Source organism: Sesamum indicum, linkage group LG3 (assembly GCF_026168435.1).
Source record: "Sesamum indicum cultivar Baizhima isolate 11 linkage group LG3, ASM2616843v1, whole genome shotgun sequence".
Taxonomy (NCBI): Eukaryota; Viridiplantae; Streptophyta; class Magnoliopsida; order Lamiales; family Pedaliaceae; genus Sesamum; species Sesamum indicum.
The window spans coordinates 19,455,004-19,470,006 of NC_142659.1; the positions used below are offsets into that span (position 1 = coordinate 19,455,004).

The window sequence follows — 15,003 nt, forward strand, 5'->3', positions numbered from 1 at the left end:
TTATTATTATTATAAAAAATAAAAATTTGAAAATAGAAATAAACCAAAGGAATCTAGTCAATCACCCTCTAAATATCATACCAAAATCATAAAAAATAATCAACTTAATATAAAAAAAAAATAATAGAGAACTCAGTACCCAAGAACTCAGGACATTCATACAGTGCCAGTGATGGGCAGTTCCCCATTGCTCAATATAATAGAACTGTTAAAACAATATTCCATTTAAATAATCGCCCACTGACACATTCATGCAGCCTTCACTCTCCAATTCTCACAGTTGTATGTAGACAACCATAAATTACATCAACCTCCAACTTGTTGCTTTTTTTAACCTATGACTGAAAATCCTACTCCATTATTGTCTATCAATATCTTCCAATTCTCAAGAAAAAACACCACGTGCCACCACTGATATTATACTCCTTCAACCATCACTCCTTCACATTTCCCAGCAAAAATTCCTGCATTTTTCTAGTTCTACTTCATTTTTTCTTGGCTTTGGTTTCCTGTTCATTAATTTCTCAAACAGGGATTTCGATAGTGTTTATTGCTGTTTTAGTATGTTCCACTTTGCCACCTTCTTGAATTTTTCATCTGGAATTCTTCTTTCTTGATGATCTGAATCTTGTATCAGTGTTCTTTCAGCATTTTCTTTGTGGGTTTTGGAGAAAATGTCATTTTCATGAAGCTATTCTGAGCCTCTAGTCTTGTTGAAATAGTTGCAGAAACTAAGCATCAAAACTCATGGAAATTTCAATAATCTTTATGTTACTATGTGTATGTTGGAGTTTGCTGATCTGGGATACACATGAGCTGCAATCCTCCCAAACCCAAGTGCTTTTGCAGCTAAGAAAGCAATTAGAGTACCCAAAACCATTAGACTATTGGCTGAATCCTGGCATTGATCTCTGTTTTGCCTCTTCTCCACAAGTGAACATCACGTGCTCGAACAATTTCGTCACTGAGATCAGGATATTTGGTGATAAGCAGTCAAGGGATGGTAATTTTGATGGATTTCCAGTTCCTTACAAGACCCTGTCACAGAATTTCTCAATGGATTCACTTGTAGCAACCTTGTCAAGGCTAAATAGCTTAAGGGTTCTGAGTTTGGTGTCATTGGGCATTTGGGGTCCAATTCCTGACAAGATTCATCGGCTGCAGTCTCTTGCACGCTTGGATTTGAGTTGGAACTTTCTGTACGGCTCTGTTCCTCAGACACTTCCAAGAATCATGAACCTTCAGATTCTTAAATTGGATGGGAATTTCTTGAATGGTACTCTCCCTGGTTGGTTTGATTCGTTTTCTGATCTTACAAGTTTAAGTCTTAGTAACAACAGGTTTACTGGTCCATTACCATCTTCTATGCAAAGATTTGCCTCGTTAACAGATATTAATTTGTCCAACAATGGAATCTCTGGCAAGTTGCTGGATCTCAGTAGCTTATCGAGCTTGCGTTGGCTGGATTTGAGCAACAATAAGTTGGATTCTGAGCTTCCGAATATGCCGAATGGAGTTGTTGCAGTTTTACTTAGCAACAACTCTTTCTCTGGGAGAATCCCTGAGCAATACGGCAAGCTGAATCAGCTTCAGCAACTTGACCTATCGTTCAATGCTCTTAAAGAAATGGCCCCTGCTGGAATTTTTGCATTGCCTAGTATCAGCTCACTTAACTTGGCATCGAATGAGTTGTCAGGGTCACTACCAATGCGTTTGAGTTGCGGTAGTAAGCTTGAAACGGTCGATATCTCTAATAATAGGTTGAGAGGTCTCTTGCCGTCCTGCTTGAGCTCTAACGTGAGAAGTCGGGTCATTAAGTTTGGTGGGAATTGCTTGTCGATCGATCTAAGAAATCAACATCCAGAGGCATATTGTGTGGAGAACACCCAAGAGAATAAGAAATCTCGCCAAAAGAATGTGTGGATATTAGTAGGTGTCATTGGTGGAATTGCTGTAGTTATGGTGTTATTGGCTTTTGGATTTCTTGTATTATGTCGGCAATATTGTCCTCGAGGGGCATCAGAGCAGCACTTACTGCACAAGGCGGTGCAAGATAACTCTGCCACAGGGTTCACGGCTGAGATTATAACGAATGCCAGTATGTTCTTCTATTTGCCTTAAAAGTCCAGTCCTGATCTTTTGCTAGCTTTCTTCACATTCTGAAGATATACTGTATTTATTCTCCAGGGTATATTTCTGATGCAGCAAAGTTAGGCTCGCAAGGCACTCCAGCTCATCGCTCGTTTTCACTAGATGAGTTAAAGGCAGCTACCAACAACTTCGACAAGTCGGCCTTGATGGGTGAAGGGTCAACTGGAAAGGTACAAACTTTGAAGACAGCTATTGTATATTGATGCTTCATTTTGCTCTTTAAATGGCCAGCTTGTAAATTGAGTTCCCTTGATTTTTTTGGCTGTGATATCATACTTGTTGAGTTATTTTATTCGCACTTAGGTTGTGAAACAGACCGACTTTAGCTGATAAATGCATGACTAAGTTCTTAATGAAGAAACTCTGGTGGTGATTAATTTCTTCCTGCAAACAATGATCGACCTGTTGGCTGTATCAATGTTTATAAATATCGAGCCTCGTGAATTTTACATCATTTCTTTTGTCCTCAGATATACAAAGGAAGACTGGAAGATGGGGTGCAGGTAGCAATACGGTGCTTGACGGTGTCGAGAAGATATACAATCCGGAATCTGAAACTCAGACTGGATTTGTTGGCTAAGCTTCGGCATCCTCATCTTGTCTGCTTCTTGGGGCACTGCATTGAGATTGAAAGAAAAGATGTATCTGGTGCTAACAAGGTCTATCTTATTTACGAATATGTACCAAACGGCAACTATCGAGCTCATCTTTCTGGTGAGGATTCCATAGAAAATAACTCATTTTAATATCTGATCACCTGGGAACTAGCAGCTTTAGAGGGTGTATTGGGTGAGCTAATAAGCACTTTAAGACATTTTATAAGATGTTTTATGTGTTATTATGATGTTGAGGAATGTTTGGTAAACTCTTTAGGAAAAGAACTTATAATATCCAAAAATAAGATGTTAGGAGCTTATAAGTTTCTTTAGAAAAAGTGACGAATTCCTACCTTATAAGTTTCATCTTCGTTTTTTTATTCAAACACTTCAAGAACTTATTTTTAAATATCTTATAAGATGTATGTGCTTATAAGATTTCTTAGCTTAGCCAAATACCCTCTTACTCATCACAAGTTCTTTCTGCATTTGATGAAACAGCTTTCTCATGAATGCTGTGATTTCTAATAACTAATACTTTGCTGCATCAATCTCTCAGAATCTAGTACAGAGAAGGTGCTCAAATGGTCTGATAGACTAGCCATTCTAATTGGAATTGCCAAGGCCGTTCATTTTCTGCACACTGGAATTATTCCGGGTTTTTACAGCAACCGGTTGAAGGCGAACAACATCTTGCTAAATGAGCATCGGATGGGAAAACTGAGTGACTATGGATTGTCAGTTGTAGCTCAAGAGGTCGACAGGGACAAAGTACGCATTCCACTACACACATCCACTAGTTGGTAGATGATATTAAACTATTGCAAACTGTTAACTCTCTTCTCCTGTTGTCTTGTTTTCTAGGAAGAAGATGGTCTTAAATCATGGTAAGAATACCCTTTGACCAGAAATCGATGCAATAACGAGTAGTCGGTAGAAACTTTACAAGCTTTTGGGATGTGGCGATATTACCAAGCAAAACTATTACCGTGCCAGTATGATTTCGGCTATGTCCATGCACAATTAACATACTGCACGTCTATATTTGCAGGCAAATGAAGAGCCTAGAGGATGATATTTACAGCTTTGGGTTTATATTACTAGAGTCACTTATCGGGCCTTCAGTTCATGCAAGAAAGGAGTCGTTTCTGCTTAACGAAATGGTAGATTACAAATAAGATCAACTTATGCATTCAACTTTTTCCATTTGGTTATACTGTGAAGCACATTCTCCTTTTCATTCATCTCCTCTCATATTCTAGTTCTCTCCAAGTTATAATAGACAGGGATAACCAACTTTAAACGGCTTTGGTAGCACAATCTGATAACCGGTTTCCACAATTTACAGGTTTCTTTAGGGAATCCAGATGGCCAGAAGCGAATACTTGACACAATGGTGCTGGCATCTGCTTCTCAAGAATCGCTTTCAATCGTAGTATCCCTAACAATCAATTGCATTTCGCCCGAGTCGTCAACCCGTCCGTCCTTTGAAGACATTCTTTGGAATTTGCAGTATGCAGCTCAAGTGCAGGCAACAGCAGATGGTGATCAGAGATCTGGGAAAACAATACGATCCCCTTAACTTTTTTCTCATCTGTATCGATATGCAGCTGCGAATACGGAATCTTTTGCATCTAGTCTTCGGAATGTTAAAATGGCCTGGACGCCTAGTCAACTGTAAATCATGTCTATCTGCATACGTCCATGCTTAAATCACACTAAGTATGATTTTTTGTTGTTGAATTGTGTATATTATTGATAGAACAACCTATCACCTTCCTCTTGAGCGCAGAATGCATATATCTTTCAGTAAATCACTGCAGATTGAATCTTCTTTGAAGTTCTATTGCATCTTATATCTCGATTCAAATATAGGAACTTTGCAGTTTTGGCCCCAAAGTATAGGATGATTTGCAATATCAGTCTCATACTTCTTGAAATAGTCAATATTAGTCCCACGCTTAGGAAAACGTTGTAAAATTAGTCTCACCGTAAAAGATTTGCAATGTTTGGGGCTCGCTTTGTGATACTAATTTTGCAATATTCTTCGAAGGTATGGGACTAATGTTGACTGTTTTAAGAAGTATGAGATTAATATTACAAATCATTAAACATTTTGGAATCGAAATTGCAATTTTTTTGTAATTATCGATTTCAAAAATGAAAAGTGGTACCAAAGAAATGTCCTTTAAGTGAAATTTTGGTTATTAATCGAGGCTTTCTAAATAATGCAAGTTGAGGGACTACAATGCAAAATTACACTTCTTTAGATATTAGGGGGATAAATTGCATAAAACCCCCATATGGTTTCAAAACTTAGCTAGAGCTCTCCTATATTAAAAAATAAGTAAAAAACTCCTTTGCTTTTTAAAATATCTCTTCTTATAAGCAAGTTTCATGCTGTTAAATTTTGTACTGAATTGCTCGTTATACCCTTTTTATAATAACCATTATTCTTCAATTATCAAGAAATGAACTACCTAAATTTTAATAATTTAATATATATTTTTTATTTATATATGATTATATACGACACTTATATTATACATACGATATCCATATAATACATATATATATATATATATAAATGGGCGACGAAGCTGTCACCCATATTGTTTTGGGCGACGTCGCTATCAACACACATAAAGGGGTGACGGCGACATCGCCCTGTTGCTGTTGGGTGACTTGGATTTGAGCGACGGGGCGACATCTTCCCTAGCGCCAAGGGAAGAAGAAGGGGCGACCTCCATCGGCAATGAGGCAGCCAATGGAAAAGAAGAAGTTAAAAAGAAAAATTAAGTAAAAAAATATTTAATTTTACAAAATTTTAAATAATAAAAAATATTAATACTTTAGTTTAAATATATTTTGATAAGTAATATATTTATTTAAACTAAAAATTTAATTTTATCTTATATATCAAAAAAAGAAATAAAATAATATAGAAAGGTGTAAGAAAAGAAACCCACTCGCATTTTAGGCATGTGACATGCACTTTTCATTAAATTCTAATGAAGAGGAAGTATTTTATTGTCTGGTGGATGCAACTGACCCATTTCATTTGGTACAAACGAACATTCACCCAAAACAAGCAGAACGAGAGAGGCATCTGATGCTTTGATTTGGAAGATGGGAGATGGGAATCACAGTATGTGGGGCCATTTACCACTTCTGGTAAGAGCCAACTCCAAAGAATCGGTGGAGTACATACTCCAAGCCCTCTGGCGGACCCGCCGAACCGGCCTCGACGCCGCCGACCGACAGATATTCCGGGATATACTTCAGCTCCCCAACGATTCTGATCTCGACCCTGTGAGCAAACTGTAACCCCCTATTCTGATTCGCTTCCCCCCTGTCCCATCTATATATGATCCTGGTAATTGTCTATTGTATAGCGCTTTATTTGGGGCCTGATAACTGTTTCTTTTCTGGGTTGTCTATGGTTTTCGGGGTCCTTGTTATTAGTTGCAGTTAGAATATAGTTGTATTCGAATTGAGGCATCGTATACAACCATCTCATGCGTTAGTGTGCTCGACTCAGCACATTGCATAATCCTATGGCCTATGTGTGCAGCTTTGAGCTTTCTAGACAAAATAGTGCAGGTGCAGGTGATATGTACTGTACTAGTCTAATTGAAGGCTTCTACCTGCTACATAGTGGTGCAACCATTTTGAATTGTCCACCGCAATAGCGTTAACTTGAAATAATTCTTGTAACAATTTCATATTCCTATGTGGCTCAAAGGTATATAATATGGTGCGTAATATTGTTTCTGCAGCTATTAGTATGCCTACGAGTACTGATACGGAGGTCTGTTTACGACAATGTAAATAAAGATGAGATTCAGAAATTGTTCCCTGCTGAAGTCCTGCCTGAATTGCAGAGATTGTTGACACTTCTACTGCAAAAGTTCCAAAAGGAGTGGCGAGAGGATATATCAAAAGATCAGGTGAAATGTTGTACTTTTAATGATAGAGAGAAACATAACAATTTTTTTTTTCCAATGAATATTTGTCTAAAACTACTCATTACTTAATTCATTCTATCTATTTTTATTTTTCTATGTTCGTTCTGTTAGGTTGTCTTGCCCCGGTTGAAGTCAATGACATGGAACATGGCAAATCAAAATGTGGAAAGAACAGAGCCTACAGCAGTTATTAATTTGAAGGTATTCTCATCTTTTTCATTAAATGAACTTTTCAGTTGTCGAATATGTTTTTTTATCTAAAGTTCTGTTTTCTGCAGCTTCACAGTGATGTTCAGCCAAACTTGGGTGAAAGGGATGTCAAGTTCCAATTGGCAAAAGATACTATGGAAATGATGTTGAAATCCATGTATTGTATAAGAGACCAGTTGTCAGAATCTGTAAGTCTTAGTCTCGTGATTGCAGTTGCTACTTCTTGTTTATATTGCTGGCTAAAGTGAAATTTTATGACCCCCTCTTTTTATTATGTCTATCTTGTTAGGGTGAAATGCCAGACAGACACATGGTTCAGAATTCTAATGTGGTTTAAGGTTCAATCTTCTGCTAATATAAAGGTATAAAAGTAACTCTTTTCTTTGCGTCTGATTATCTGGAACTGACCCGGAACATCTATGGTCTTGCCGATATGGGTTCCGTGCTTTTCATATCCCCTTTATCATGTAGTTACTTCTAAATAATTTTATATGATATTGAGAAACCTGCTGCTTGTAATCGTTAATATCTGGGTTTTATGAATATTCCCTTGATGCACTAAGGTCGCCAACCAATCTGTTGCATTCTTGTCTGCTTGTGTAGTGTCTCTCCTGTTTCTCAAGTTTATGTAGTTTGGTTCGTAGTTGCTGCATGCAATTACATTGACAGGACTTTGAACTGTTTTGCTTTTTCCACTTAATTGCTTCCAACTTGATTATGTACCTTTTCCTTATGTGTGATGAGCAGGAAAGAGGCCTACTTGATGCTTGCTTACAAGTCCTATTTGTGGTAGAGCGGGTGGGAGTTCTCATTGGCAAAAAGTGGATAGGCTATTAGCAATGGCACTAGCTATCAAGTATAAACATATCGTTCCCAAGAGGATTTGATGAAATAAGTCCCAAAACTATAACTAGTCCCTAATTATTTGTATGATTGAGATTTTAGAGATGAATTACTACTACAGAGAAAATAAATTTTTTTCAGAAAAGTCAAGTTGGAGAACTTCAATAATAGATGAGATGCTAATGCTATAGTTAACCTAATTAATTCAATGAATATAATATTAACAAATTAATCTATCAAAACATTTATTTTCATAAACAAGGTTTTTTCCAAGTTAATGTGATATACTTTCTTAAGTTATACTTAATCTATTAATTTTTTAGAAATTAGTGGATCTCTCTCGTATCTAATTCTCGAGACAATAATGCATTAAGTTCTACGAAAAACCAATTCACTTAGATGAATCATGCCTACGTATCTCTAAATATCATTCAATTCACACCATGAATTGACGTGTCTGTCATGCAGAATTCCTTCTCAGTTCATCAATATAATTTGAATAACTCAATAGGTGATCAAGCTCTTAATCTTAAGAAAAACACAATGACTCATGGACATATTTAAAATAAAGCTGTTGAGTAATAAGAAAAATGTTCTAACTCATTATCTCAATTAGGCGTCCAAATAGCCTTAGTAAATAGAAACTTAATTCATGATGTAACAATAAAAAAGAAAGAAAGAAAAACTAAGAAAACTCATTGCATAGAAATCTGGCTTGAACGAATTTCACTTGCTTTGCCAGAATATCTTCTCCAAAAATGCATTGTTTCTTGCCTTGTGTTCTGCATTTTCTCATTCTCTAAAAGAGATCGTTACTATGTTTTTTTCTTCCCCTTTTATATTTCTCTTCCTAGGGTTCCTCTGTTGAGTGGAAGAAAATGAAACAACTCTACTTAAAGTTGAACTCTTCGTTTTTTCTTCAAGATTCCTTTCATTTCCAAATATCTAATCTAATAAAAGGAGATAATTACATCAAACTAGGTCCCACATATTCTTTTTTCTCCGGCACTTATTGGTCTCTCATCTATTTTCTCCAGTAATTCTTGTCTAATAATCTGCGGTCACAACTTAACTTATATTCACTTCTGGGGTCCATTCTTCTGATAACCTGTGGTAAGTTGGCAGAGATTCTGTTAATTCCCTACGATTCCTCCAAGCCCTTTTTTCATCAAGAAGGTCTTCTTTCCTTCCAAGCTCCGTGTCATTCATAGAAACACCTAAAACTCCACAAAAATTACTAACGACAAGCATTATGTGCTCAAAATTAGGGAAAGTAGTAGGAAGTAAACCATATAACTTTATGTTATTAGAATCATCAATAAACACTTGAAGCAAGAAATGTTAAATGCATTACGTCACGCTAGTGATGTCCTATAATTCATTAAACCCAAAGACCATCCTTTTTCTAAAATCTTTTTACCAACCTTACCTAAAGCCCCATTACAACTCGAAAAAGAGTTTGATTCTTGCATCAAATTCACTATTTACCGGTGGAGATGTGATATAGGAGCAAAACCTATAGTAAAATTTTGTCATGTTATGACTTGAGAGTTCTTGTTTGCCCTTAAACACTTTGAGCAGATCCAAAGAGAGGGTGTTAACTCTCGTTGCATTTGATTAAAAAGATTATTGAGATAATTGCTCTATTGTGTGGCTTGTGTGAATTTGTACTATGAAGTCTATTCCTAACTTGCAATATGATGGTGAATTCGTGATGATATGTTGGTTTAAGTTGAAAAGGGGTGGATAGAAAAGAAAGGGGGCACATATATGAAGGATGTGATGAACTTGAATTGTTGTATGCTTGAGGACAAGCATAGCATAGGTGTTGGGAAATTTGATAACATGATTCTATATGGTTTATTAACTATTGGCTTGTGTTTGTTGATTGTTATGGGTTTTTAGGTGCTATGAATGTAATGAAGCTTGGAAGGAAAGGAAACTTTTCTACGAGAAAAGATGTTGGGAGGAATTGCAAGGAATTAAGAGAATTGTTGCCAACTTAATCCGTGCCCATGGGTATCTGAAAAACATTCCCAAGAAGTGAATATAACTTAGCCATGACCATAGGTTATTGGATGAGCGCTGCCGGCAAAAATAGATGAGAGACCTAATAATTGCTGGAGAAAAAGGAATATGTGCAACCTAGTTTGATGTGTTAAAGGGGAAGAAAAAACATTAGGAATGATCTTTTTTGGAAAAGTAGAAAGCGTAGCATGCAAGAGGAAAAGCAAAGGAAATTCTTGGAGAAGATAATCTAGCAACACAAGTACATTCCTTCAGGCTAGATTTCATTTTTTTGATGTTTACTTCATGAACTAAATATTTGCTAAGACTGTTGGGAAGCCTAATTGACACAATGAGTTGAATATTTTCTTATTAATGCACAATTTTATTTTCATGTCTATGAGTAATTGTGCTTTTTCATATGATTTCAGAGTTTGATCACATCTTGAGTTATTTAGATTATGTTGATGAACTGAGAAGAGATTATGCATTCAATTTATACCATGAATAAGTATAATGTATTGTTGGACTTGGTTATTGCTTGATGATCAAATCATCAAAGTAGCATTCATCCTCCAACCATTGTGAAATTGGGTCTCCCCAGGTGAATTATTGCACGGATCAGGTCAGGTATGGATTGCCATGATGAGTGGGGATCAGTTCGCCTAGGTCCATATAAGATTAAACTCTAGCCTATATGTCCTCCCTCCACTAGTAAAAAATCCACCCTCATCCGCCACTTGAGGACACTTCCTGTAGCATTCATCCTCCAACCATTGTGAAATTGGGTCTCCCCAGGTGAATTATTGCACGGATCAGGTCAGGTATGGATTGCCATGATGAGTGGGGATCAGTTCGCCTAGGTCCATATAAGATTAAACTCTAGCCTATATGTCCTCCCTCCACTAGTAAAAAATCCACCCTCATCCGCCACTTGAGGACACTTCCTCAACTCTTCCTCCATCCAAATAGAAATCTAGTGCTTCTTCATCAAGGTAAAATCTAACTTGATTAGAGTTGTCATATGTAAGGCGAACTATGCCCTTCTTGAAGAACTTACTATGTTATATACTTAGTTGGGTGTCGCATAACAACATTGTTAATATGTTAATACAACTTATACTACGTTCTGGTGGCAGGTGCTGCTTGTTCAATCCTGCTCCTCAGCACATATTGAGCCTGCAAAGATCAAAGACGTCTGATCATTGGGAGTTACGGGTTGTCGCTCTTGACCTGTTATGTTTAAGATCATAGTAGATGCTGGCGCTACGTCACAGAAATGTCTTCTTTCTGGATGCCAGCAACATTTTTCGAGGATATTAGCTTTTGCAAATTCTGCCTCTGTATCCTTATTGATTCTGCACTTTAATTAGGTATATTTGGCATCTAATGGAGAAGGCAAGTCATCAGTTGTCACCACACCAGTTGCTAGTTGTCGAATTAGCTTTTTCTCACTATTGGATGTTTCATTCTTGTTCTTTTTCTTTGTTTTGGCCCAACAATTTATGCCTATGTGTTTTTCTAAAATGAAACAATTTACCTTTTTAGATGGGGAGGTAAATTGCTTCATTTTAACAAGCACATGAGGTAAATTGTTATTTTTTCTATAGGAGGGTTATTTGCTCATTTACAATATCACATCGGAGTAAATTGGATTATACCATATATATTATTAATTATGATAAGGTAATTCTTGAGTTGCTTATAATATATATACATATGTTTATAATTAGGTAAAAAATATTGAGACAAGTGAGGAGGTTGGTATATGAGAAGACCCCGCATGTGAATATACGAGTAAGTAAGACTTTGAGGACGGTGTTTAGATTTTCTTAATTGGGCTAAGGATCAGCATACGCACATGGATTGCTAGAAGATTAGCTGCCTGCATCGTGAGTGCAAGAACCGTAGGTTCAAAACACCAAACACCGAGTGAGGTTATGTTCAATTTAAGTATGAAGGGGTTTGTTAGGGGATACCACAATAAATGTATTGCTGATGGAGGCTCATTCGTGAAGGAATGCTATGATAATCCGCCCGCATTGCTTCCTACTCCAACTCCTGCTGCACCTGACATAGCAATGCACGGTGGTTATTATGAGCCCACAGCAGGGCTCGATGAGACTATTACATTAGGATTTTTTTTGTTTTTATTTTATTAATTTGTTAAATATACACCCTTTACACATTTGCTCATATATACAGACTGACTTTCTAACTTGAAAAACAATCAACTTCTTTATTAAAATAAAGAGTTAAATGCCAGGCAAAATTGTAAAATTATTAGTCCAATAAGTATCAAATTGGCAATTCTAATTCTGTAAGTTTTAATTTAGTGGCATTTTTAGTTATTCTGACAAAAAAATGACTGGATATTAGTCGGACAAATTGGGAATTAAAATTTTTAACTTCTGCCAACTGGACTCAACTAAACACGTGGCATCCTACATGGATGCTAGGTCGGGGCGAGAAACTAGGCACCAACTTCCATGACTCCTCACTCTCTGGTTGTGCCTTCTTCTGTGCTTCTTTTACATTCAAAGCCTGCAACTTCAAGGGGTAATTTGCTTTCTTTTCTAAAGTACATTAGATCACAAAAAATACTTTACTCATTTATCGTATTACAGGAGATAAATTTTTGCATTTTTCCCTTACAATAAGATATAAGAGTCACGTTGTTACGTTTTCTTAGTGAAGTGCGTACTATATGGTGTTTTCACAACGATATAAATGCACTCAGCCCTAAAGAAAAATGTCCAATACCGAATCATTACCGACTAAAAGATTCTGAGTTGCTCCACTTGAAATGATGTTGATCAGAACTAAGACTTAGATGAGCCATCTGCTCTATAATGCATCATTTTTCACTGGTAATTTTGCATATAATTGGTTGGTGTGATATCACAGCCAGCCCAGCTATGAACATGAAATATTATCCCAACCAGCAGTTGCTTTTGCTGTATCTTTGAATATGACAGATACTTCATCTGATGGCTGAGACCCAAAAAGCAGAAGACAAAGGTCAGTTGGGTAGCTGGTTGATTTGGGTGGATGTCATGACCAATATCACTAATCCAAGAGGTGATGTTAATTGTGATGGAGGGCGGGCCAAAGTTTTACATCAGGAAGACAAAACCTGCTCCTTCACTTCAAATGTAGTCCACTTCGTTTGATTCAAACTTTAATAGATTTTCATCAACTTGGAGTAGTTATTGTACACAAAACTGATATTTTGTGGAATTTCAGTATAAAGGTGATTTAGATGTTAGTTTGAAGATGCATAAAGATGAATAAAGTAATCAATGTAATGGCTATTTCCACAACGACCACTTTGCTCATTGCAAGGTTGTCGCGATGACCGTTGCTAGTGTCATATATAACTGCTATTTCTCTACAACTAATTTTTGCCTGTTGTCCGTCGCAAATTCCTCTACTTGTACTGCTTTAATTTTATTTGTATTCGCTCTTTTGAATTATTAACCCCCCCCCTACCCCACACACACACTTTATCTCTCTCTAATTTTCCAGTATATTATATAAATATCACCATCGTCGTGTACTGTAGTTGATCTCTGTGTTGAGTTTGGGAGAGGTGGATCGTGATTGACAAGATTATAATTGAAACATATTTTGTTCAGTGCAGTTTAGTTATTATTTTTAATTTATATATTTTGATATAAATTATTATTAATGGTAATTAATTAATTTATACCTTGGAATTTATCTGTATTTATATAGTGACATGCAATTAATTATATATATCGAATATTGCATGATAATATGTGAGTTTTACTTTGTTTAAGACATATGTCCTTATGTGCATGTATACTATTTATATATATTAGTATTTTGTGGCACGTGTGTATATTTCTATAAAAATCATTAAAAATAAAATATTTATTATTTAATAAAGTGCATATAAAATAATAAGTTAATATTAAATTTATAAAAAGATAGTGACAAAAAATAAATGAAAATTAATAAAAAAGAATAACTATTGAAAGATAATGAACGAATGGGAACTACACGAGTGGTCGGAAAGTTAATAAATAAAACTAAATATTAAAATTAACATACCAAAATAATTGAGACATCAATTCACCCCACTTCAATTTTATATAGTACAGGTATATATCGGTAGTCATCATGTAAAGACAAATAGGGAGAGAGATGTATGACAAGACTTACCGAGAAATATGGGTATTAGGCAGGATTATGAAGATGGTGTTGGGCTTCCATTAAATAGGCCAAGTGTTAAAATGCACATATGAACAGCGAGAAAATTGAATGCCTTTGCCGAAATTACAAAAATAAAAGGCTCAAAACTAGGGATGAGGTTATGCAAATATGGGAACATTTTACGTATTGTTAAACTAGAAAGCATGAACTCAGTTAAAGTGCCACAAAAAGGCCCAAATGCCATCCTCAGCAACAACGAGTAACAATGGCAATAAAAACTTTAGTAGTACCTATAATTTAACTCTATGACGCAAAGGAGCTCTAACCCGTATTTATTCAAATACTCCTTATATTCATCAGAAGTTTTAAATATATATATATATATATATATATTACCATTGCCTTGCTATCTCAGTTAAAATGAATAAATCAACACTAAAAAAAAGATGCGGGATTTGAGGAGGGTTTAGGCACAATTTTTTCAGAATGTGGAACAGTTATTAATTAAAAAAATTTAATTTGAACTGGGTTTAGGAACGGTTTATTATCCATTGTTACAGACGTCGTTCTTAAAATGTAGGAACGGATGGTGAAAGACCATTTCAGTTGTTGTGACAAGTTGATGGCAATTGTTCCTCATATTGTATTAGAATAGTAAAAAGTATTTTTTTCAATTGGAACGGTTCGGATAACTTTTGTAACTATTATTTATTTTATTTCGGATTATTTTTTAAACGGTCTTTGTAATAATCATTCCTTAATTTTGGAACTGTTGAACACGACTAATAGGGAGGGGGCGAAGGAGGTTTGGAACCCTAAACCCCTGAGGTGTTGATCGCTGGGCTGGTTCCCTGTCCCCGATAAATAACGAAAAGATTGATTGGTTTATCGCATTCATTCATGAAAGCACTTGCCTCTCTTTGCTAGGCCTTTACTTTTTATTTAAAATAGAAGAGAGGTAGTCGCACCAGGTTTGGAACCCTAAACCCCTGAGGTGTTGATCGCTCGACCCCGACAGGTCAATCTCTTGTCATTGCTATTTTGTGCGC

At 36.1% G+C, this 15,003-nt stretch overlaps 2 protein-coding genes across 4 annotated transcripts; both read left to right on the forward strand.

Annotated features, from left to right (window-relative positions):
• Positions 1 to 255: 255 nt before the first annotated feature.
• LOC105158086 (putative inactive leucine-rich repeat receptor-like protein kinase At3g03770) lies at positions 256 to 4,561 on the forward strand. The gene is made up of 7 exons (XM_011074716.3): positions 256 to 2,098; positions 2,188 to 2,321; positions 2,622 to 2,865; positions 3,307 to 3,518; positions 3,612 to 3,634; positions 3,799 to 3,910; positions 4,096 to 4,561. Exons 1-7 carry the CDS (start codon positions 748 to 750, stop codon positions 4,327 to 4,329), a joined length of 2,310 nt encoding a protein of 769 aa, XP_011073018.1. The 5' UTR covers positions 256 to 747; the 3' UTR covers positions 4,330 to 4,561.
• A 1,212-nt stretch (positions 4,562 to 5,773) lies between these two features.
• Positions 5,774 to 11,194, forward strand: LOC105158087 (uncharacterized). Of its 3 annotated transcripts, XR_016064791.1 has the most exons (7): positions 5,774 to 6,059; positions 6,527 to 6,697; positions 6,827 to 6,916; positions 6,994 to 7,113; positions 7,215 to 7,287; positions 7,673 to 10,770; positions 10,915 to 11,194. XR_016064791.1 is itself a non-coding variant. In XM_011074718.3 (6 exons), the coding sequence occupies exons 1-5, from the start codon at positions 5,877 to 5,879 to the stop codon at positions 7,260 to 7,262; spliced, it is 612 nt and encodes a 203-aa protein (XP_011073020.1). In that variant the 5' UTR covers positions 5,774 to 5,876; the 3' UTR covers positions 7,263 to 7,287; positions 10,915 to 11,194. The 3 variants fall into 3 exon arrangements, 2 of the variants coding, with proteins under 2 accessions (XP_011073020.1, XP_088735029.1); XM_011074718.3 differs by lacking the exon at positions 7,673 to 10,770; XM_088878903.1 differs by lacking the exon at positions 10,915 to 11,194 and having other exon boundaries at positions 10,380 to 10,908.
• Positions 11,195 to 15,003: the final 3,809 nt, after the last annotated feature.